We start from the raw sequence: 23041 nt of genomic DNA, 5'->3' as shown, positions 1-23041 counted from the left end.
TGGCTGGGATCACCATGAAAGGCAATGTTTTGGCTTTATTCTGTAGGTTATTCAAATGAATATTTGCTAGACCAGGTGGCCTGGTCTGCAAGGGTTATAACTCTTCAAACCTCTGTTGATCCAAGAGGAGTAGGTGCAGGAGAGGAGTGAGGGCAGAAGGGACAGGTGTAGAGCATTTTTGAGGATGATTCAAGCAAGACGGGGTTTCAGTGGCTCTTGATGAAAGTCAGGGAAATCATGTTTGACAAGTGAGGTTCTGTAGAGTATGAGGCCTGCATTCCTGGGGCACAGCCATCCACATCTTGAGCCAGCCTGCCCTTCTAATGCCTCCATACAAAGTTTAACTTGGAGGCTTTCAAAAACTTTTGCCCTTTTCTTGCAAAGTACGGAGTATTATGCAATGGTGCTGCGCCACCTTTCTAGCATCCTAAAGGCCAACGGTAGTGAGAAGGCTCTGCAGGTGGGAAGGTACTTGGAAAAGCAATGACTCTGGAGAGAATAAGATGAAAATCTGTCAAACTTTGAGTGGTATGGAGATATCAGTAGGAAATTATTTTTCACTCTTTCTTCTGTTGTAAAAGCTAAGGTGAAGCAAATCAAACTAGTTGATGGCAAGTTTAAAATGAACAGAATGAAGTTGCTTTTCATACAGTAGGTATTGGAGCTCCTCTTTGCAGTCTGGTCTGGAGGTTAAAATTTTGTGTGTTTAAAATAGTGCTTCTGAGTTAATTAGGGAGAGACATCTTTAAACATCTAGTCAGTACAAAGATACAAACTGTGTTTCCAAGAGTATCCGAGCTTTCCCTCTGTGCTCTATCTGTTTCCCTTCATGCTAATAATCACACATGCAGCAATGAATATGAGAAACAACTTCAGTAGACTAAGTCTATATTCTCCTAACAATGGTGGTCTTTTTTTTTTTTTCATGGTAATGAGTCGCTCTGATAAAAATGCAGAAGGATTATTATAGGATTTCTAATGAGAATAAAACCTCTGAAGTGGCTTGGCTTATTAGAGATGCAGTGACTGCAAGAACAAGCATAAAAAGAAAAAGCAGGCAGATAGTTAAGGCTCTGGGCGAGGCTGCAGGAGACCCGGGCTTAAAACTTGGCTCTAACAGATTTGCTGACCTTGGGCAAAGCAGCTAGTCTTTGTTCCTGTAAAATGAAGCTGGAGAACCTCTTTCCCTCCAGGCTTTGTGTATCTTGCCTGCTAGATCCTTCAAACAAAGGCTTTGCTTCCCCTTCTCTTGCTTGTCTTCCAAATTGGAGTTATTGCCATTTTTAGGGTTTCTGGAAAAGCTGTGGAAATCTACCCTGTTAGATACAGTCCATCCACACAGAGCCCTGTGCTCTCTGTCTTTGCCCTGAGGCAGCTGAATATAAGAAAGGTCTGGCCTGAAAGCCATGTAACTTTTTTACCCCAGTGCTGTGCTGTCAGCAGGGCTTACCAAATTAGCACGAGCGAAGTGCCTCTGGGTCAGGGCTGGCTAGTATCCAGTAACTTGAGGCACAAGAACATGAGTGGAATTCTGCCTGCAAAAGGTGCCACAGACATAGCTGGAGTGTGATATTGCATGCTGGTTTGATGGCAAAGGAGAGCTTTTGCCTAGGTATTTTTAGGGGATGCATTTTGGGACAGGAAGGGCTGTGTGTGATTTGGTTGCAGGTAAGGCTCAGGCTGGAAGTGGTATTTTGGACACACAGAGCTATAATAATGTTTGAGAGTCAGGTCCCTGAGTGTCAGGGTGCAGCAAGGACCAGCTGTGCCCCAAGGGAGATGGAGCTGGGAGCAATACCATGACTGGTGGGGCAGGGACCTCACTAGCCAGGGCTTATCCCATACCACCCCAGCAAGAGAGTGAGATGGGTCAGTGATGGTAGCCAGATTCAGCCAAGAGTCCAGATTACCAGACTGGACTGCGGTTGATGAAGCAAGTCTAAGTCCAAGCCAGAAAAGTGATTCTGTAAGTCAGGGTCAGGATTAACAGGGTGCATTGCCGGGCTGCTGCAGTGTAGTTCAAGCAAGGGCCAAAGCTGAGAGCTTAAAACCAGCTTCAGTACAAAGGAGGGGGAACAACCACCTGAACTTCTAGAAGCAGGATATGCTCTCTGAGCACTTATATGATGTGGAGCCTGAGCTTGCACAAACCAAGAATTAGTCCTTATTCCTGCAACTTCCAAACAAAACTAATTATTGCTCCAAGAGATGATGTGTGTGTCCTTTTCACTGCTGAAACCTTGAGCCTCGTGCAAGGAAGGTGTTCCAGCGAGGTTACAGGCCTTGTTTGGGCTGCTGTGGTGTTCAGACATTGCCACCAAGTCCCCAAACTCCTAAATGCCACCCAGTTTACTCAGGGCTGGTGAGCTGAAGGGTGACTCCTGGAGCCCAAGGAAGCAGCAGGCAGCAGGAGCCTTTGCGCATCAGCATCCAGGTCGGCAGGCAGTGCTCCTTCAGTGAGCACATCTTGAGAGTAACAAGATGGGAAAACATCTCCAAGTTTAGCCATACTATTAAGTTTGAAATTTGAAAACAAAACAAAATCCCAACTGCCCAGTAATTGGTGCTCCTTGGAGACAGTGGCTGTGGAAACATTGCTTCCTCGGGGTTTCGTTCTTAGCACTCAGGTCTTCTTACTTTATTGCACAATAAAAAATAATGTGAGCGTAGCTCAAACTGACCTGGTAATGAAAAGTGAAAGTGCAATATCTGCAGGGGTATTTTTTTGTTTGTTTGTTTGGGGTTTTTTTTGCGCTGGGAATCATCTCTCTCGGGAACCATTCTTAACTACTGACTTCATCTGGTTAAGGTCACTCAGCCCTTAACCTCTCAGTCCAGCATTTAAACATCTGTAAAATAACACCTCATCTACTTTATAAGGCTGTCATACAGCTCACTGGAGTCATTTGTATCTGTGATTTCTTTTCTGAATTAAAAAGTGAGGTGTATTAATGTTAATATCTGCCTTACTACTCTTGAGTATGTTCTGAATCCTCTTGTGTATGTGGGCAATTTCAGTCTGCATGTTGAGTATTTTTGAGTCATCTTAACTGTAGTTAAAGTACATTCTGCACAGCTAAATAACCGTGGTTTGATGGAGTTCTTTTTCTTAACAATAATTAGAGGGTTTTAGATAAATTCTGTGGTTTTCTGTGACCCAGAATAACAGCTGCAGATTGTAATAAACAGCTCAAAGCCAGATCACATACTAATTGTGCATTGTGACAGCTTAATTCTCAGCAGTGCAAGAATACTAGTAACTTGGGGTTTTTTCCTTACATAAACTTAGAAAACATTTCTTTCTTTTCAGCATTGGCCCCTGGCTGGCAGGTACATTGCTGGTATATAATGACATCTACTGGCAACCAGAAGTTTGCAAAGTCTTCAGCACTTGTTTCTTTAGAGGATTTCTCTGCCAAGATCCACTGGCAGTGTGGAAAGGAAGCATGTGAGAAAGATTTGCCAACTTTGTGCTGCTTCTGATAGAAGAGCTGGGGGGGTGAGGGGGAACAGATTGCCTTGATTCTGTCATTGATAACTGTTGTGCGAATGCAGGATGCTCCTGAGAGCAATATTGCAGCGGATAGTTATGGATTAGTTGCCTGTTACATGGAAAATAAAAAAAGCTTTCCTAGCAGTCTGGAGCATACACTCTGAAGTGGATCTCGTAGCCTAATGAATCACAGAGAGCTGAAGCATTACATGAAGCAAGTTGCTATCACAGGTCTATCAGAAGCATCTTAAGTGTTCCCTGTCCCTCTCCCTGCTACATGTTTTCACATCTATCTAAGTTAAGCAGCCAGATTTTCCCCTTTCCACTGATCAAAGGTGTTGCCTGGCTGAGTTTCCTTGTTCGTGGCTGGGAAGGTACAGGTTCTTTGTTCATGGCCTCTCTGAAGGTGCAGGTGGAGGGGCTGGTGAGACCATAGCAGAACCATGTTTCATGCTGTTCTTTACTTCCCAAGTAAAACCTTGGGCATCTTTAATTTCCCCTTTTGGGTCTCACCCTTTTTCTTTAAGCACTACCTAGAGATTTTATGTCTCCCAAAGTCCACAAGGCCTGTTGTCTCTGGCTTTAACAGAAAGGTGGTGATTTGTGTGTCAGACCCTGCTGGGTAATGAACATGTGTATTGTAGCAAGTGCCAGATGAGGAAAATGTGGGTTTTTTTCATGGCAAGTTGTTTTTTCCTGGTGAAACAGTGACTGGACCATTAGTGGTTGTTATTTCAAGAGAATCTGATGCATTTAGTATTATGAGTGCATTTTGGTCTCTGGAGACTCAGTTTGTATTTCTGGTTGGCTCCGTAGGGGATCTTGGCCTTAGTTCTTCCCCTTCTTGTACCTCAGTACTCCCATAAGTAAAATGGAAAGAATGATCATGACCTTTGTAATGCACTCTGAGATGAAAAAGACTGAGGGAGCAGCATCACTTTATAAACAAATATGTCTGGTTGGACCAAAACAATTTGTAATCTTGGCAAAGGCTTGACTGAGCAGCCTCAGGTGTGTTTGGCAGTCAGCAGAGGCGTATCACTGCAAGTTGTAAGTAGGTGGTGATAAAGCCTTCAGGCAGGATGCTGTCTCCGGTTTGGGCATGACATTTAAAGAGATACGTGGAGACATGTTGCTCGTTGCAAAGAGCAATGAGAAGAATGATCAGTGATTTCGCAGATTTAACCAGCAGGGAGGCTGAAAGGAATGGACTCTGCAAGGAGGGGAGAAATCATGGACTTGATGATGTGGTTAAACTTGAGGAAAAGCATTCTACTTATTTCAGTGAGCTGCTGGAATAGACTCTGAGGGGTGAATGTGGAATATCAATAGCAGAAGATGTTTAAGAGCAGATTGGCACCAGAGTTTGGACTACCCCAGTACTCTTCTGCCCTAATATGCTCTTCTCAGAGCTACTGACATTTTTGAGGGGTGTGTGGAGATCTGAAGCATCAGGAACTTCCCAGAAGCACAGCAAAAGGAATTAACAGATTTTTCTCACAAGGCAAAATATCAACCAGTACGTGGCAAATCATCCATGAGACCAGAACTATTTTCTGTGTGCTATTTAAAGACGTACGGACACAAATTAATCAATGTCATGATACACAACGGGGTTATTTTTCTACTTCAATGAACACTTGCCCTCTAGCACTTGGCAAGCTGTTTGTCTGGTCCCTAGCTGTGGCAGATGCCAAGAAGGAGCATCAGCTTGTACTTCGAGACAAGGAAGTTTTTGGAGCAGAGCTGTTATGTTTTTCACATTTCAAAGTGTTTAGCTAAGGTATCTTTAATTGAGGACCCTCTTGCCAGAACCATGCAAACAAGAAAAACTTGAACTTCAGGAACTACTGGTCCTGCTTCTGGGAATCCAACCCATTGTAGTCCAGTTTATTTCTCAGGTTGTTCCTCTGTGTAGTGGGATTGTGGTACCAATTGATTCCCATTTTTCTTCTGCCTCCTATTCAGTATGTTCAATCATAAATAAGTCTGCAAACAATTTGACTGTTTCTTAATTTGAAGATTTCAGCAACTGATTGAGCAACTCTTCTAGCTCTTGAACAAAAGTATTTCAAAGACAAGAGCTCCCCCCTGTTCTCTCCTGTACTCCCTTGCAGAGGTAGATGCTTTCTTCAAATAAGTACTCCACTTGGGCCAGTCTTGATTATAGATGAACCAGCAGTTGAACAGTTGTCAAGAGTTGTCTTACTACCCCAGTCTTTCAGAAATCCCTTATATAGTGAGTGAAGGTGTGTCACGGTGGAAGGTATATCACATATTAGTATGAAGCTAATGAACAGGATCTTGGGCACCAATGACAGCAGTGACAGCTTTGAAGTCTTTAGGATGTTTCCAGGCTATTCTGAACTCTACAGTGACCTTGATCACGGTATAGCTGGTTACCAAATCAGTAAGCTCTGATGCATCTTCTCTTCTGCAGTGCCAGGTTTATGAGTGACCATGTGTCAAATTAACTGCTACACAGCTGTTGTTTTATCTATTTTGATGTCAAGGTGGAGCATCAGATTTCTTCAGAGAAAGATACCTCTTGATATCCCTGAAAAATGATGCACCTGCTCTCCCCAGAAGAACATTCAATGACTAGGATGAAGGGTCAGAAAGACCATTCCAGTCTCACAGCAGGGCCCATGATGTTCATGATAAAGTTCAAGGGTTCAGAGAGCCTTGAAAGACAAGGTCTCCTGAATTTCTCCTGGGGAAGTTCCTTTTGGGGACAGTTGACTTCTCTGCAATGCATTGAATAAAATCTTTGATATGTTTGCAGTACAAAAAATGCCCATAACTATCATTTAACCAGCTGTCTGCATACTGGGCTGGGTTTCCTGATAGACTAGCCAAACCTATATCTTCTACTGACCCCTGTGTGTCATGTCCACATGACCTTTCTGTTTATTAAATCAGAGTGTAATACAGAGACCAGCAGAGAAGATTTTCTTCTTTTCTTAGAATGAACTAAAGTGAACTCCAAGTTGAGAAGAATGTCTTATTTCTCATGGAAGCAAAAGATAATGCTAGTTTTGGTGTCAAATTTGCCAAGATATTAATAAGGTTTTACATCATTAAGCTAATAGAATCCCGCATCTGTGTGTTGGAGAATGGCAGTCATTTGTGCTGCCTCCCTGGTCAGCAGCTTTTGAAAACGGAGCTGGGTGACATATATCTACTGCAGCTCTGCCTCTCAGTTGATCTGCAGATCATCCCTGCCTTTTAATGAAACCTTTGTCTTTGCCTCGCCACTCTAAAAGAAGACAAACCTGAAATTTACAACATTTTTCAAGAAAATACTTATTTTGTATGGCTGCTGGAGACAAAATTGTGAAATCTTTTATTTCAGCCTCCTCAAGTTGGTAGCTCCTGAATGGAAAAAACCTAGAAAAGAAAGATATTATATCCTTCCAGACACATGTGGTCTCTTGGAAGTGTTCTCAGACATTTGAACCTGAGGACCACACTCAACTGGCAACATCTCTTCTGTCCTCCTTCTTCACTATTCTCATCAAACAGTAAAGACAGTTTAGTGTGTAACCATGGATCAGCAGTAGGCCAGTTACCCATGGTGTTCTGGTTTATTCTTTGTGAACATCAGGTTGCCAAGTTAAATGCAGGCCAAAGAGCCAGGAGAGAGAAAGAGTAAACTTATGGTTAGGGCACTGACCTAGCACACAGGAAATCTGGAGTGAGTTTCTATCTTTGTCCCAGACTCTGTGACCTTCCATATGTCTTCTGCTCAGTTGTGCCTCTGACTTGTCACCCTCGTGAGATGAAAGCAATATTACAGTTGCTATAACTTCCTTTTCATTTCACAGGGATGCTGTGAAGTTAATTAACAAAGGAGAGAGGGCTGTGTTAATGGTGAAGTCTTAACGTTGCACAGTTCAATTTTGCTTCTGTTTCCATTTCATCTTGCCGCTTTTGTTCTGTTTCTCTTCAGCTCTTGCTATTTTGTCTTCTACCTTGGATATAGATCCCCTGGTTCGCGCAGCTGTCAATATGTTGAGTGTGTGATTCATGGGGTTCTGCTTGGCAGATTTTTGAAGGTCTCCCAATGACACCTTTATTGATGTTTCGTGACAGGTTTAGAAATTTTTATTTCATTTTAGGATTAGAAAAGCGGCACTTTTGTGTTAGATGTAGACCAGTTTGGAAGAGAAAATAAAGAAAATGTATAGAATTAATCTTAGAATGAACCGTCTTCTGTCATCTGCTCTATAAGCTGAAGGAAAAGTCCAGTGATTTACTTGAATTTGACAGGCAAATGAGAATCTAACCATGTGTTTTGGACTGATTTTTTCCCCATTATTTTCCTGTTTAGTTTGCTCTCATTTCCATTAATGTAGGCCACAACCCAGAGTTTGAAATAAAATATGTGATTATAAGCCACAGCTGTTCTCGAGCTGGAAGAAATATTTGTAAACTTGGCAGCTGCTTGAGGAGCTGCAAGTGGAGGAAAGAAAAGCAGTTAGACTTGAGTAGATTGCTTAAAAACATCACTGAGGAATTATTCCTTTGTGTGCTTTTGATGTCTCTCTAGGATCAGATAATACTGAATTGTTCTATCTCTGTAACTTTCCGTATACCTGCAGATCTCTCTCTTCTCCATTTTAGGTCTCTAATTTCAGAGAAATTCCGCTATAAGGCTGGATATGGCAAAATCCCTGTATTAGTTGTTTCCGCTCTGAGGAAACATACCATCTAGCAATTAAGGTTATCTACTTTGTAATTTCATGGTTATCTCCGTTCAGCCATCTGAGGATCTACATGGGATGTAGATATAATTTGGTCACAGACCATATACATAACGTTCAGGCAATTCTTTGGGGTAGCGAGGCTCAATATAACCCAAGTGAGTGAATCGTTGGATGATATGCAGCAAATTATGCTATATGTGCATATGGTGAGCATGTAATGGAAGGTTTAAAAAAACCCACAACCTTCAAGACCATGGAGGGATCACTAACCTAGGCCTGGTGTGATCTGGTAAACCCATGTGATGCTGGTGTACCAGGAAGACATCCTTGCTCAAGTGTAGAAATGGGATAACTTTGCTGAGGTACACAAGTAAATAAAAGAACCTATCTGGGTGTGTCTATACTTCCTCGGCTCACCTCTGTATTTTTGATGGATGATACACTTGAGGACGATGGGAGTATCTTTATTCTTCATCACCCCAGTACTCTGTCTGCAGCAGCTGAGATTTGCCTGTGCCTCTGAATTTCCTGATACGGCATTTCCTTTTGTCCATTGGATCTGGACACACCATGTGCCCATATAAGCCCTGCTTTGAGACCCCCCAGGAATGACAGAAGTAGTGCTTAGGCCTTTCTCTGTATCCTTTGCGTGGCTCTGAACACTTCCATTAAAAAGTAAATACAAACAAATTCAAAATTCTATCCTTTTTACTGAATTCTGCCTAAACTGTTTGTTTTAGTACGGCTCAGAAAACCTTCCTAATTTGCTTGCAGAATTTATATCAGTTCTTTCAGTAATGAAAGATGGAGTTTTCAGAGTGATTTGTCTCGTGCTACATCCTCAGAGCTTGCAGTAGTCAATATTTTAGGAATTTCCTAAGCCAAGCTGCCATATTTGTTAATGCACTTCTTCACAGGTACAACTACCTATACATTCAAGTTTTTGTCCCCAAACTATTGACCAAGGAAGCAATAGGTCACCCTACCTACAGCATAAAACTACTCCAGAAAGCCTAGGCTAAGCCTAAGGGAAGCTGCCTTAGAAACTAGACTCTGTTGCCTGCCCTTCTTAACAATAGTCATTTCTGCCTTTGCTGCTTCTTCCCTGGAGGGCCTGGTCTTGTTACCTTCCTATTCTGGTCGAGAGGTTTCTCCAGAATGGGACACCCTTTGAAGTTCAGATATTCATAAAGTAGATGGGTGGCAGTAGAAATGCATGGCATAAACAGATAGGTGTGGTTTACATGTCACCACCAGAATCCCATTGTGTTGAAGCTGGGAACACAGCCAGCCTGTGGGTACATAGTATTATTTTTATCCTTTTCAGTAGCACAACCAGGTTTGGCCCTGCTGCAAGGAACGTGATGGGCTTTTCTTCCCCAGGACTCAATGCCAGCTGCCAAAGCCTACCCATTTTGCCACTGTGGTGCCTGGATCCTTCAGCCCAGTGCACTTGCAGACTGTGTCTGCTTGGCAGCTATTTCACTGGCCTCTGCTCTCAGCCTCTGCTATTTCTTTATTATATGTACACATTGCTTGCAATTTTAAACTGAGCTTTGGAGCATAGTGACTGTCATTTAATATTTATTCATACAGAGTCCAGCAGAGTGGCCCAAGCAGGGAAGAAATGAGGCGTTGCTGTAATTCAAGTAAATAACCGTAGAACAACTACTGAAAAGTGAAAAATGGCATCTGTAGAAATATGTAGCTACCTGTGTGCTATGTAACCTCTGTATACTCACAGTCTGTGTCAGTATTTGACTTCAGTGCTTGCAGTACCTGCCTGCCCCGTCTTGCTCAGCAGTATCTGCTTCCATGTGACTGCACTCCATAGCCATATTGCACGAAAAGTCCTCTGGTTGCTTTAGATCAGATGGCAGCTTGCCAAATCTAGGTTCTTTTGACAAATATTTTATCAACGGTGAGCTAATGAGGGTGTTTATTCTCTTGCTAACTTTGGAAATGTTTGATTAAAGACCACTGGCTGTGCAGTACAGAGGATGAAAACTAAACATAAGTGGCTGGTTTTCTAGTGGATAAGAAAAGGACAGCATGCTCATAAGCCTGGAAAGGGGAAAGTACTCAGGAAAATGTGCTGCCTTCCTTCTGAGCCTAATTGCTGAAGCAGTAACCTCTCCAGCAAGAACTCCTCTTGAACAATGTTATTTCAGGCCCCTGTGATTTCTTCTTTGGCCAATTTTGTCATTCTCTAACTGCAACGTTCCCTGGCTTTAGAAAGTGGTTTCCAGGATAGATGTGTTGGCAGAGCCCCTCAATCCACAAGTGCTGGAGAGAGAGGAGAGCTGTTTTGCTAACCCAGCTGACCTAATTGGAGGAGTTGAGGAGAGGGAACAATACCTTTTGGGTACGCCAGCACTTCTCTAGGTCTTAGCAGCATGTGGCCCACAATGCTTGGAATTTTACCTGATAAAAGAAAATATCTGGTGGACAAGTGAAAAGAGGAGGTGATAGTTCTGCAATGCAGTTAATGAAGTTGGTTGGTTAAAAAAAAAATAAAAAGAGTTGCTTAGTTAAGTAAATTACTCTGGCAACATGACTCCATTCCAGTTAGCTGCACCCTCAGCGGGGGTTTTGGCAGCTGACTGTGAGTTAAGGGTGCAAGCTGTTGGTTGCATGCCCAGCCCTGCCTATCACAGCTACTTTGGCACTATGCAACATAGCAGCACTAATGCTTTTCTGCTTCCTGCTCTCTTCTACTGCTCACTCCTGTAGGTTATGTAGTTCACTTTGTGAAGGTGAGCGTTTTGACATGGGCAACACAATCTCTTCTTGTGCTTTTATTAAGTTTCAAACATCTGCTGAACCTACCCTTAGCCTGACAGGTTTTTCTGTTTAGTCAGGGATACAAAGCAGCTAGCCAGGGTTGATGGGGGATCAGTGGAAGGGGCACAAGTAGGATTCCTTTCCACTCTGTAGCCTGGTGGGGTTCAGTGGTGGTTCTCCAGGGGATATTAAACCTGTCTCTAGAGTCTAGGTTGCTTCTGTGCAGTTTTCTCCTTGGGGAGGAACTGGTAAAGCTGGTGGATACACAAAGATTTCCCCCGCAAGCTGGGAAAACTCTAGCTTTATTTCCAGTAAAGGGTCAGCTCTGTGCCAGGCTGTCTGATGTGTGGCATGCGGTGCTTCAGTTTATGCATCAAGAGAGAGGCGGTGGCAGTAGATACAAGTGAAGAAAATGTCTTCAGTGAGCTCTTTGGAGTGCTGGGCTTTGCCGAATCGCATATTCCCTGAGCACAGTGCATCCCTGAAGCCCTTCTTCCCTGCTTGGTGACCGTGGTCCATGGGTGGCAGTTCAGGCTGACCTGAACTGGTAAGTATAGTCACCAAGTGGGATAGAGTCTACAGCGCTTTCCTGCAAATGCCCATGCAGCCTCTTGGTTGTGAGGACCAACAGATCTGCTCTGGGCTTCACATCTTTGTAGGCAGCTGCTTGAGATCTGTTAAAAGTCAAAAGGACAAAATCATGCTGCTTTAGTTAATAAAAAATGCAAAAGAAAAAGCCTTTATTCTGGGATGCTATTGGCTTAGGAGGCAAGTTACCGTTTGCATCTGGGAAGAGGAGTAACCTTATTTTTGGAGGTTTTCAACACCAAATTGGATAAACCCTGAACAACTTGGACTGAATTCACTGTTGATGGTGCTTTGAGTGGGAGGTTGGACTAGAAACCCTACGAGGTCCTGTCCAGCATGAATGGATCTGTGAGTGCTGTGCATCAAACTTATTGACTGATGCTAGGATTAATTTGTTCAGCTATGCCAAGCAGTTGCTGCTTCATGGAGAAAAAGAAAGGAAAAAAAAAAAGGCAAGAGAAGAAGCCTATTAAACATATTCCTTTACTTTGCATAGAAAAGACACGAGTCTTTCTCCTACCTATGCTGCACACTTTGCCATGGAACCGCAGTTCCTTCAAGTTATATTGACCTCTTAGAGCAAATGATTTCCTTAAAAATCACATTTGCTATTTGATGGGTTTTCTATCTCATTAGGGAGCCAATCAAATACAGCAGATCTGATTTTTACTACTAGCTGCATTGCAAATTCTAGACAGAGTGTTTCATGAAGGTTCAGTTACTTTTATAATCACATTTCTTTTTATCTAATGACTTTAATTTGCATATACAGCACAGATACTTTCCAGATACTATCTTTTATTAACCTTTAAGTGGCAAATATACTTATAAATAAATAAGGCCGGATTTTGTCACTCTGATATTGACTGGAACCTTGCCCTAGGAATACATCCATCTAAGTCTGCTGGACTACTCATGCAGGAAAAAAACCATCACAAATAAGACTGAATGTGGCAGAATTTGGCCTGAATTTATGTGCGTATGTAGGTGGTCCTCATGTTTATACAGGCAACTTAGAAATATATGCATCAATTGCTTAGCCATTTTAATGCTCTTTCATAAGGATTCTTCTATGTTATTGGGTTTTTACAAAAACAGATGGGGAAAAAGCTCTCAGTCACTTAGCTCGGCTTTGTGGCATGTCATTTGCCTAAACGATTCTATGATTCTCTCTCTTGTAAAATTCAGCGATGCTGGAACCAGCGTGCCATCAGTTGGAGGATGAATATGCAGGACAGGTGTAGCCAGGCTGCAGGATCACAACCAAGTACCCCATGACAGCAGGCATAATACTGCTCTATTCACAGAGGTCTGACTGAAACCTACTCTGAATCTTTGGTGAAGTTTGCTCTTGACTATGAGAAGTACCTGTTGATAAGGTCTAAACGGAGTGGCTTCCAAGCTTACATTTGAGCCTAATGTGAGCAGGTAAAGGGGAAAAAATTCCCACAGTTGGGTTTTTCAAAAAATTTCCATGCCATTGGAAATTCAGTGTGGCAGTAAGTTGGCCATGCCAAATTTCAAGTCCTCGTGCTTTGAAATGTGGCAACAGGAGAGTTTCTCAGTGAAATGTTTCTATGTTTCAAATAGTTTTATTTAACAACGATAGGTCTCTAATCTTGTTCTTGGAAAAAGACTGGTTTTGGATGGTATTTACGAAAAGGAGGGGAAGGAGGGATCAGCCAGAGGAAGTCACTGGAATGGAAAATTGAAAGTGAACCTGTTCAAACATGGGCAAGTTACAGGTGACTGAGAACAGCATTGTTACAGCAAGGAGAAGTTGGCCTCAACTCTCAACGGATGATAACTGTGCTGTCTAAAACACATAAATATGTCATAGAACGGTATGGCATTTCATATGAGGTGTTTTTTCCATTGATGTTGTAGGGTGAAGAAGGGCCCCCTGGCTTTCCTGGACTGAAAGGGGATAAAGGAGAAAAAGTAAGTCCAAGTCTTTATTAATTATACTGTGAAAAGTTTAAAAGTTTATAAAGCTATTGTGGAAGGCTAATGAAAACAGGCCCTCTTCTAAGTCTTTTGTTTTACCTCTGTGTTTTCTTGTTTTGTGTTAGCAAGATGCTAAGAAAAAGAGACTGCGTTGTTGTACTATTTTTCGTCAAAGTGCGCCTTAAAATCTTTAAATGAGCCACATTTGACAAATGTGTGGAGATCTCAAGGGCATGAACATTGTCTAAACTTTGTAAAACTCCAAAACAGAAGGGTGAAACAGAATCAGTGCTAATGCCTCCACATACTGAAACACCAGTGTTTCATCAATATGAGACACAGAAGGCTGAGATTATCATGTCATTTCTTGCACTGAACATAAATAACTTTTGGACTGAGATGGCCTTTAGCTGCTTACTGTGTCATCATCTAAAAAAAAAAAAAAAAAAAGACAACCACCACCAAAAAACCCCCAACAACAAAAAGCCCCCCTATCCTGCACCAAGCTCGCTCTGTTGACTAATATTTACTTTGGACACATTTGCCAGAAATGCCTTAAACATAATTTGCGGGGGGTATTTTAGGAATTTAAACTTTTCCACCTCTTGTAAAATAGCAAATGTTCAGGATTGCAAGGCAAAATTCCCCTTCAAGTAATACACAAGGCAAAATCCCCTTCCAAGTAATACATAACAAACCAGCTCAGTGTAATGACAGCCCAGAGTGGCAGTTTGCAGTGCCCGTGTCTCTTTCTCATTTGAGCCTTTTTTTACAATATACTTCAAAAGAAAGTGCTGCAGTGCCTAGAAGTAAAAACACCAAGCCAGTTCTTCACCGTGTACGTTGGCTTGCCTGTTTTGTGTCTGCTGTCTTTCCATTCTCCATTTGTTCTTTAAATTGCCAGCTGCATGCAGCAAAACTTGCCTTTTCCCTGCATTTGCTGCTATCCCCCTTAGCTGTGGTGCTGCCAACCTCAGCATATTTAGTTCCATTCGTCCTGGTGCATAGGAAGATTTAAAAAGTGGTGTCTGTTTTTCTGGTTTTGTTTTCTATGGCTTTGCACGTTCAGAGCTCTGAGACTTCCTGGTGGCCAGGGTAGTTCCTGAGGAGTGCTTGAGTTTTTCAAGGCTTCTTTTCTGTTTGCTTTTAGGCTCATTACTTATGTGCATTATAGCTGTGCCTAGAGGCTTCTGAGTTTTGGGATGGATGCTGTACAAGCAAAGAGTGGAAAAAAAAAAACCCTAAAAAAAATCAGTATTTAGTTACAAAACAGCAGTTTTTTGAGACAATGGAATGGTGGACAGAGAGGCTGAGGGGAGATGATATTAAGATGACTCAATGGTTACCTGCCTAATTAGCTGCAGAGCTTTTGTATTAATTTATTCTTGAATCAGTTAAGTGGCCAAGAGTGCCTAGTTCCTCATTAACAGCTCATCAATCGGTCACAGTGTGTTAATGTCAGCAGCAGCTCCTCCAGAGAGTGTAAATAATAAATGTTTGTATTGAAATGATTCTTCTCATTCCTTATTCTTGTCTTGATGCATTACTTAAGTACTTGCACTTGCAACGGGTGTTGATATTGTGCTGATGATAATTCTGTTATTGTTACAGGGGTCCCTGGGCTCACCTGGCCCTGCTGGGAAGGACGGAGCAAAAGGAGAAGCCGTAAGCTTTTGTGTTCCTCCCATGTAATCCTTGCCTTTCAGTGCAAGGCAGGCAGTGAAAATCAATCTGTATTGAGTGGAACATGTCTTGGGGATTTGTACGGCCATTTTAGGGACAGCAGAAACGAATGGTAGGAAGTTAATAGCCCCAGCACTCTCCCTTGTACATTTGCAGCAATGGCAGGTGTCGTATGGATTAGCCATCCTGGGAGGCTCCCAGGGCAGCTCTGTTACCATTAAGATGGGAAAGGGGGGGCAGTCATGGCAGCCTGTGGTTTGGGACCCCCTGCTGTTGCTGTGTTGGTTAATAGCTGCAGCTGCAGAACCTGGCCATTTGTTTTGTCTGGCAGAGTCATCGGCTAGTGGAGATGGCAGGGGGTGCAGGGGGCCATCTTGTGCTTCCACAACGGACAGGGGTTAGAGAAATAGGGGTCTCGGTCACAGAAGCAAGGACCTGAACTCCTCTTGTGTACTGCTAAAAGCTAAGAGCAAAGGAAGAGGTGCAGGATTAGCTCAAAGAAGGATGCAGCATACCAAATACTGCCTTTAAGAGGACCACAGTTGAAGCATAAAACCACAAACACATTTTCCAGTATCTAAGTGTGTTTTAGAGGTTTCCCTCCTTTCCTCTGCTTGATCGCCACCCCTTTGAATTATCTTCGTCCCAGTGGTGGACCTTTATCATCTCATTCACTGACCCTTTGTGGCAGTCATTTGGTGGTGACTGGAGGAACTTGGGGAAAGGACTCTTTGGAAGGGCAGGCATACACAAAAGTAGTGATACACAGTGGAAAAGCTCTTTTTTCCCCATTACTTACATCCCAATTCTGCTTTGTGCCACACTTGTCCCACTTCGGAAAAACTGTGATAATTTTCCAATATAGCTTCCAGAACTGATGCAACTTCATCCCATCACACCACACATGGTGTGGTCTGGGATTGGACAGTGACATAGACTTGCAGAATTTCTTATAGGATGTGTTTATTGCACTGAAAGGTCACTATTCAAGAACAAGTGCATAACGTTATCTCCAAGGAATCCATGTTTGTAGATCGTAGTTGGTGCAAGCTGTTCACAACTTTGGGAACTCATTTCTTGCTACTTAGGTGGTTATGTTTGAAGAGCAGATAAATAGCTGCTTCAGTTTTTGGGTTGTCTCGTTCTGCTTTTATTTTTGTGAAGAAAGCACACCACAAACTTTCAGACCTGGATAATAGTACTCAGGACTGTCAATACTGCATAGAGCTTCCATTTCTAAAGCTGTATGTAATGACTGTTTTAAGCCATCCTAGCCTTTATATATAAAAGATTAGCTTTTACCACTGATATTGCTGTTACTTGCAGGGTGAACCAGGACAGCCAGGAGCATTTGGACTGCCTGGGCCAGCAGGTCCAAAGGTAAGCTTTCCATTTCTTCTTTACATGGGCAGGCATATTTTTTTTCATTGACTTTTTGTGTGTGTGGATTGCTTGAATTACTTTTTCTTTATGACATTTGATATTCTCACCGGTGAATGAAGAAAGTTAAAATGCTCATTTTCATCAGGGGTCTGCTAAGGTATCAGCAATTAGGCAAGGTATGTAAAAAAAAAGAAATACCTTTTGTTCAATCAACAGCATAGCTGGAGAAGGTGAAGAGAACATATTTTGGGGTACATAAGCCCTGCTTCATGTTTTTGGTAAGACTTCCCAACTCTCACAAAGATGCAGGTGAGAATTATTATCCCTACCGTATGACTGGGGAAAAAAAAAATCATGGAGAAAGTCTAGCCTGGATGTTTCTGCCTATTTTGGGAGCTTCAGTTTTGTACCAGTAGACAGTGGCAAAGTGATACAGAACTTGAGCCAATGCTTATATCACTGAGTTTGCTTCAAACAAGGTGCTTCTGAATGGAGATCTGATGAGACTTAGCTGAGTGTCAGACATGTGCCTAAATTTTGAAGCCCTTCTCATGAACAATTCTTTATCCTCCTTTCAAAGTCTCAGCTGTCCTTGCCTTGTTCCCTGGTTACTGAGGGGATAACTACCCATCAGCTGTTTTCAGTCTTCTTGTTATAACACAAAAACAAGATGGTGCACTAGATTGACAAGTGTGTTTTCAGGGACATCGTACACACCAAGTTCAGCTCAGCCTATGAAAGGTGCTGCAAGGACAACAGATTGATTGCCCAAATTTACTTCACCTAGTTCTGTTCCGGTACAAGCAAAGACCTTTGAGCATCACATCTTTCTGGAAGAGTCTTATCTAGTCATCTAAATCTCCCACTGAGTTCACTGATGCCTTTGTCCTCAAATAGGAGTTAAGTACTTGAACACTTTTCCAGATTGTCACTTGGGCCTGTCTGAGAGGACTCTATGAAGCAGTTCATTTATATAGGTCCTTCCGGGTTCCTCAGCTGTGGAGAAGCCCTTTCTCCAAAATGTCTTTTTTCCATAGAGAGAAATGTTCATCATTTCCTAAAGTCTCATCAGGAGGGTATCAGAACTAATGGTGTGTTTGTGGATTAGTGGAAATACTTGGCAGCCATCCCACAGTTCTCTGCAGGAGCCGTATTGCCTTCAGCAACACAAAGGGGTTGATTGTGCAAGCTGCATGGCTGCATGTTCAGCAGGGGATAAATGACAGCTGCAAAGCAGGGCTGGGCTGAGCTGAGTGGAGGCACTCCGGATATTGTTTTGTCCTTCAGTGGCATTTGGGAGTGGATGATACGAACTGATTTCATCATCCACAAATGCCTGTCAGCTGCATCTCTCCTATCATGTAAATAAATACATGTTTTCTCTCTGTCCTGCATGTTTCCCGTAGTGGAATTACAAACCAGTAGGCTATATGATGCTCCTTGTAGTATGAAGTTCCTCACCCTTGCTTTGCAAAGCTTTTACAAACCGAGCTAAACTGAGGCATCTACATCTACCTGCAGAAAGGCTTGATCTTGGAAAATGCTCCATATTTCCCACCAGGATCATCAGGCACATACTAGTTCAGCCAAGTAATGAGGCAGTGCTTAACAGAAGTTCAGCATTATGGGCTGGTCAGGATAGGTGCTGGTGGGGCTGGACCTAAAGACGTCTGACTAAGCAGTGCCAAGCGCTCCCAGGGAAAAGGTGAGCTTGGCTAACCCCAGCCTCTCAGCTTCAGTGGCTAAATATAAAACGATCGTGTGCTTTCACAGTGACTTTTATTTACCTCAAGGGATGCACTGGCTATGTACAGTGTCCTTGAGCTGGATTCTGGCCTGAGCTATTTTAAGAAACAATCCTGACTTTGCTGACAGGGCTTTAAAATCTAATGTATGGATCCACACTCCTTTACTCCTCGTCGTAAAGCCCAACTAGCTCGCAGTGTGTAGAGATGGGTGGAGTTGGCAATCAGAGAGGTCACATCTCCAATTACCATAGTAATGATTTTTTTGTTGCCAGATCACTTATTTTTATTTTTATCATCAGTATTAACACAGTGGCTCTGGGCTCTACCCCAGGCTCCATGGAGAGCTACCTTGCAGTTTCCCTGGTCACTTGGGATGTGGTCCTTCCCGGCTCAATCCATCTTCATTTGCATTGAGCCAGGCAAGCGCAGTGCATGCTCAGCAGCTGTACCTGCACACCAGGAAATATAGCCCCCTGTTTATCTGCTTGGCTGAGGGATTTCCAGTCTTTTGCCTCAGTGGGAATTGCCAGCACTTTCTTTTAAGGAGGTGCCTCGCAGCTTTTATAGACCTCGTTAATTATGTGAAGCTTCCAGTAGCACAGATAAGGGTCCTGCAGACTTCTGGTAATAGGACTTCAATCCACAGAGGTACCGTAATGGATGATGAGCCCGTTAGGGTACATGCATGGGTTACAGAAATGAAATGGCATCAGTATGTCTTCTCTGGTTTTACTGCTTTTGCTGCTCAGTAAAGTCTCCAGGGGAGATTGTTCCTAGCTCAGTGTCTTCGTTGTAAAAATGTGGGGGGTTTTGGTGTTTGGTTTTTTTTCTTTTTCATCAGACTTGGTGGGTAAACTTCATTGCTCACCAAGAGGGATGTATGATCTTGCTGGCTATGAGCTGGTGGAAACAAAGAAAAGCTCTCAAAGGCAGCCTTGTACTAATCAGTGTTGGAGCTTCTGGTTACAGAAGATGGTCTGAGATGGCAAGAAATACCCCACATAAATATGTGGGACCTGGCAGGTTAATTTAAATGGAGTAAGTGGATCCAGAGAAAAAAGGCCATAGCTCAGGTCCCTCACTGTATGATATTATAGCAGTGAAACAAAGCTTGAATTTTTGAGACCAGGCCCTTTAGCCTGTAAAATCCTGCAGCAAATATTTAACCTTTTCCTTCTTTTTTTTCTGTATCTTTAATAAAAAGTTAAAGAGATTTTTTGTGGCTGTCATTGCTATGGCACTGACATAGCTATAGCATTCCCATCTGAACTGACAGTTATCTGCACTTGATAGAAAAAACAGAAGGAGAGGGGAAAAAAAAATCCAGCCTTTGAAATATAAAGTATTAGGTAAGAGTTTCATTTTGACAAATTTCCTTCTTCCTGTTTGCTTCAGCTGTTGAAGGTCTCACGCTTCTCTGGTTTACCAGACATGATCTCAGCACAGGCCTTGAGCAGGATCAGCAAGTCTTCTTGTCCAGACAGACTCAGTTTCTCTGTCTATAATTTTTGCTGAGTGTTATAACCACATTTTATGTAATGGTACTGACTATGGACTTTGATAATTTGGACAACTTGGAGCAGGCCTCTACTTCTGTAAGGGTTTTGCCTAGACTTTGATAGTAGTATTTTTCTGCAGGCTGAAGGGAGAGATGTAAGTGCATGCCTGCTGCTCTCCCTCTACCATTAGAGGACTTGCACTGCTTCCCGACCTTGCAGAGGTCCTCACGTGCCTGATGTTGTACAGATCCGAGCCACCTTTGCTTGTGCTTAAACCCAGTTCTTGTTAACCTGTTTGTGAATCTCCCCCCTGAGTTTGCCATGTGGTTTGCTTCCATACTTAACACAGGTTCAGCCACTTTACAGCTGGGCTGATGAGCTGCTTCAGGGCACAGATTCATCTGCTTTAACAAGTCGAGTCCTCTCTAGCAGAGGGAAGGGAATTTTGGCAATGCATTCCTTAAAGCAGTGGGGAAACATAGCCAAGTACAGTCCAGCCAGCCTGCCAGGACTATGCTTAATGACTGCTCCAAATGAGATTGTCATTTGGGGTAAGGCAAGTGTAAACAGCGGTGTGACATGACCAGCCTCCTGGGCACTTGCATCGGGACAAAAAAGCCTCAGTTCTGCTAATAATTCATTGCAAACACATCTTGCATTTTTAATTTTATTTTTTAAATAAGAAACATCTATTAATATGAGATGTAGAAATGATTTAAAAATAAAATCTTGATCAGTTTTGACAGCCTTATTCTCTACAGCCACCCAATACAGGAGTTAACCAGATGGGGGCAAGGTAAGTGAGATAAGTAAGAGAATAATCAGTCAAATAGGTGATACAAGATGCCAAAACAGTTCTCATGGTCAACCTGTCAGGCCCAGGCTGTCTCCATAGGATGGCTCTGAGGGCTAGGCCTGTTCCGCTGAGGATCCAGACCATTTGCAGGCATTGTAAGACACATAAAAGAGCACAATGAGAGTGTTCTCCGTTTCAGTTTACCTTCTCCAGGGAGAAAGTCAGTGTGCAACCAGCTGAAGGACTGCTGAAATGTACCTGATCCTCCTGCATTTCTCCCACTTATGCTGAAAACAAACATTGGACAATACAGTTCAGATCTGTTTCTTTTCATTTACTCTTCAAAATATATAACATTTTGAAGTCTGTGCTTCGTCTATGCTGGGATATGGCCTTTGCTGCAGTGTTTGCAGCAATGTATGCTTGTGCTTTGTTCCACCAACGCTGTGTTCAGGAGCCAAGACAAAGCTCAGTCACCCTGCACACAACAGGCAGGCAACGACTGATGTTGCCAAAACTTCCAAAATAACCTGTAGAGGAACTTGCATGGGCCAGTTTGCCTTTGTAGGGCAAAACTGAAAACAGAAGGATAAAACTTACTAATTTCTGAGTGCTGGGAACAGAAGAAAGCATTGGGGTGTCACTTTGGGTAAGTAGCTCGGAAGTCAGACGCTGTTCTCTATGTTAGCGCTGAGACAGTCGAGAAGCCTCATCTGCTCCCTATGAGCCCAGGAGTGCAACTTACGTTTCTGAATAACTGATTTTATTCTTGGTCTTTTCTGTGAAACAGTTTCTGGTGTTTTACTGTATCTCAATTCCTTGCCAGGGATCCGAGGGAAAACAGGGTCCTCCAGGAATTAAAGGCTATGTAGGTGCACCGGTAAGTCATGGCTTTTGTTAAATTTTTAACACTCTAGAAACTTTCTCTACTTTTTCAGTGTGTTCTGCCCGGATATTTATTATTATTATTATTATTATTATTATTATTATTATTATTAAGCAGTTTAGGGTATGTCTGACCACTTACCTGTACTATGTCAAAATAGTGACATTTTCTTGCCTTCATTGGGTTTCTTCAGCCTTCTTTAAATGAGAACAGACCTGTAGCCAGTAGAGAGATGTCAGTAGAAATGACTTGATTACTGAGATAACAGCTGGTGATTTTGTGATACTTCCACTGTAATGCAATTGCTTTGGTCTGTGTTGATGCACCATTTATATGGTGCTCGAAAACTTCATTATAACACCAAGAATAAATACCACCCTCTCAGCAAGTTTCCAATCATATTTTCAAAACTGTCAGGGAATAGCCTTTGGCCTCAGGGGACAAACCTGCCTTGAATGAACAGACAGCAAGAGCAAAATAAATCAGATTCTATCAAGTTAGCATCTCTGTCTTGTGGTCTCACCTTGGTAATTATGGAGGCAGTCTTTAAGCTGGTGTTGCAAAGGCTGATTGGATTTTCTGAGATTTAAGGACCCGACTGGGTCGGAGCAATGCCCAGTATCAATACAGGCTGGGGATGAAGGGATTGAGAGCAGCCCTGTGGAGAAGGGCTTGAGTGTACTGGTGGATGAAAAGCTGGACATGAGCCAGCAATGTGTGCTCACAGCCCAGAAGGCCAACCGTGTCCTGGGCTGCATCAAATGAAGCGTGACCAGCAGGTCAAGGGAGGTGATTCTCCCCCTCTACTCCACTCTGGTAAGACCCCACTTGGAGTACTGCGTGCAGCTCTGGGGTCCCCAGCACAGGAAAGACCCATGGACCTGTTGGAGCGGGTCCAGAGGAGGGCCACAAAAATGATTGGAGGGATGGAACACCTCTGCTATGAAGAAAGGCTGAGAGAGTTGGGGTTGTTCAGCCTGGAGAAGGAAAGGCTCCAGGGAGACCTTATTGTGGCCTTTCAATACTTAAAGGGGGCTTCTAAGAAAGATGGGGACAGACATTTTAGTAGGGCCTGTTGCAATCAGACAAGGGCTAATGGTTTTAAACTAAAAGAGGGTAGATTTAGACTAGATTTAAGGAAGAAATTTTTTACAATGAGGGTGGTGAAACACTGGAACAGGTTGCCTAGAGAGGTGGTAGATGCTCCATCCCTGGAAACATTCAAGTTTAGGTTGGACGGGGCTCTGAGCAACCTGATGTAACTGAAGATGTCCCTGCTCATTGCAGGGGGGTTGGACTAGATGACGTTTAAAGGTCCCTTCCAACCCAAAGTATTCTATGATTCTATGACCATACATCAGTGCACTTTAGTGGCATACCAGATGTGCTCATGCACTGAAAGATTTCCCTGTGCCAGCTGAGGGGTTGCCTTACAACTCACTACAAAGGGGTGCAATTTGTTCAAAAGAGCTTGAGCACTTTTGTCTTTGCCCAGGTGCATGCTGTTTCCCTGTATGTTCTAAGG

General features: G+C 42.9%; 1 protein-coding gene across 2 annotated transcripts in view; it reads left to right on the top strand.

Moving 5' to 3' along the window:
- COL22A1 (collagen type XXII alpha 1 chain) overlaps nt 1-23041 on the top strand; it is a 235023-nt gene that overhangs the window by 108940 nt on the left and 103042 nt on the right. For both annotated transcript variants that reach the window (XR_008235346.1, XM_052788276.1), the window contains exons 13-16: nt 13462-13515; nt 15133-15186; nt 16531-16584; nt 21457-21510. Coding sequence is in view for 1 of the 2 variants with exons in the window: in XM_052788276.1 (XP_052644236.1) it covers nt 13462-13515; nt 15133-15186; nt 16531-16584; nt 21457-21510 (216 nt within the window). In the remaining variant the exon portion in view is untranslated. The remainder of the gene's footprint in view (nt 1-13461; nt 13516-15132; nt 15187-16530; nt 16585-21456; nt 21511-23041) is intronic.

Source organism: Harpia harpyja, chromosome 5 (assembly GCF_026419915.1).
Source record: "Harpia harpyja isolate bHarHar1 chromosome 5, bHarHar1 primary haplotype, whole genome shotgun sequence".
In the NCBI taxonomy this organism is placed as follows: Eukaryota; Metazoa; Chordata; class Aves; order Accipitriformes; family Accipitridae; genus Harpia; species Harpia harpyja.
The sequence above is the reverse complement of the archived record's forward strand: the minus strand, read 5'-3'. Positions and strand labels throughout refer to the sequence as shown.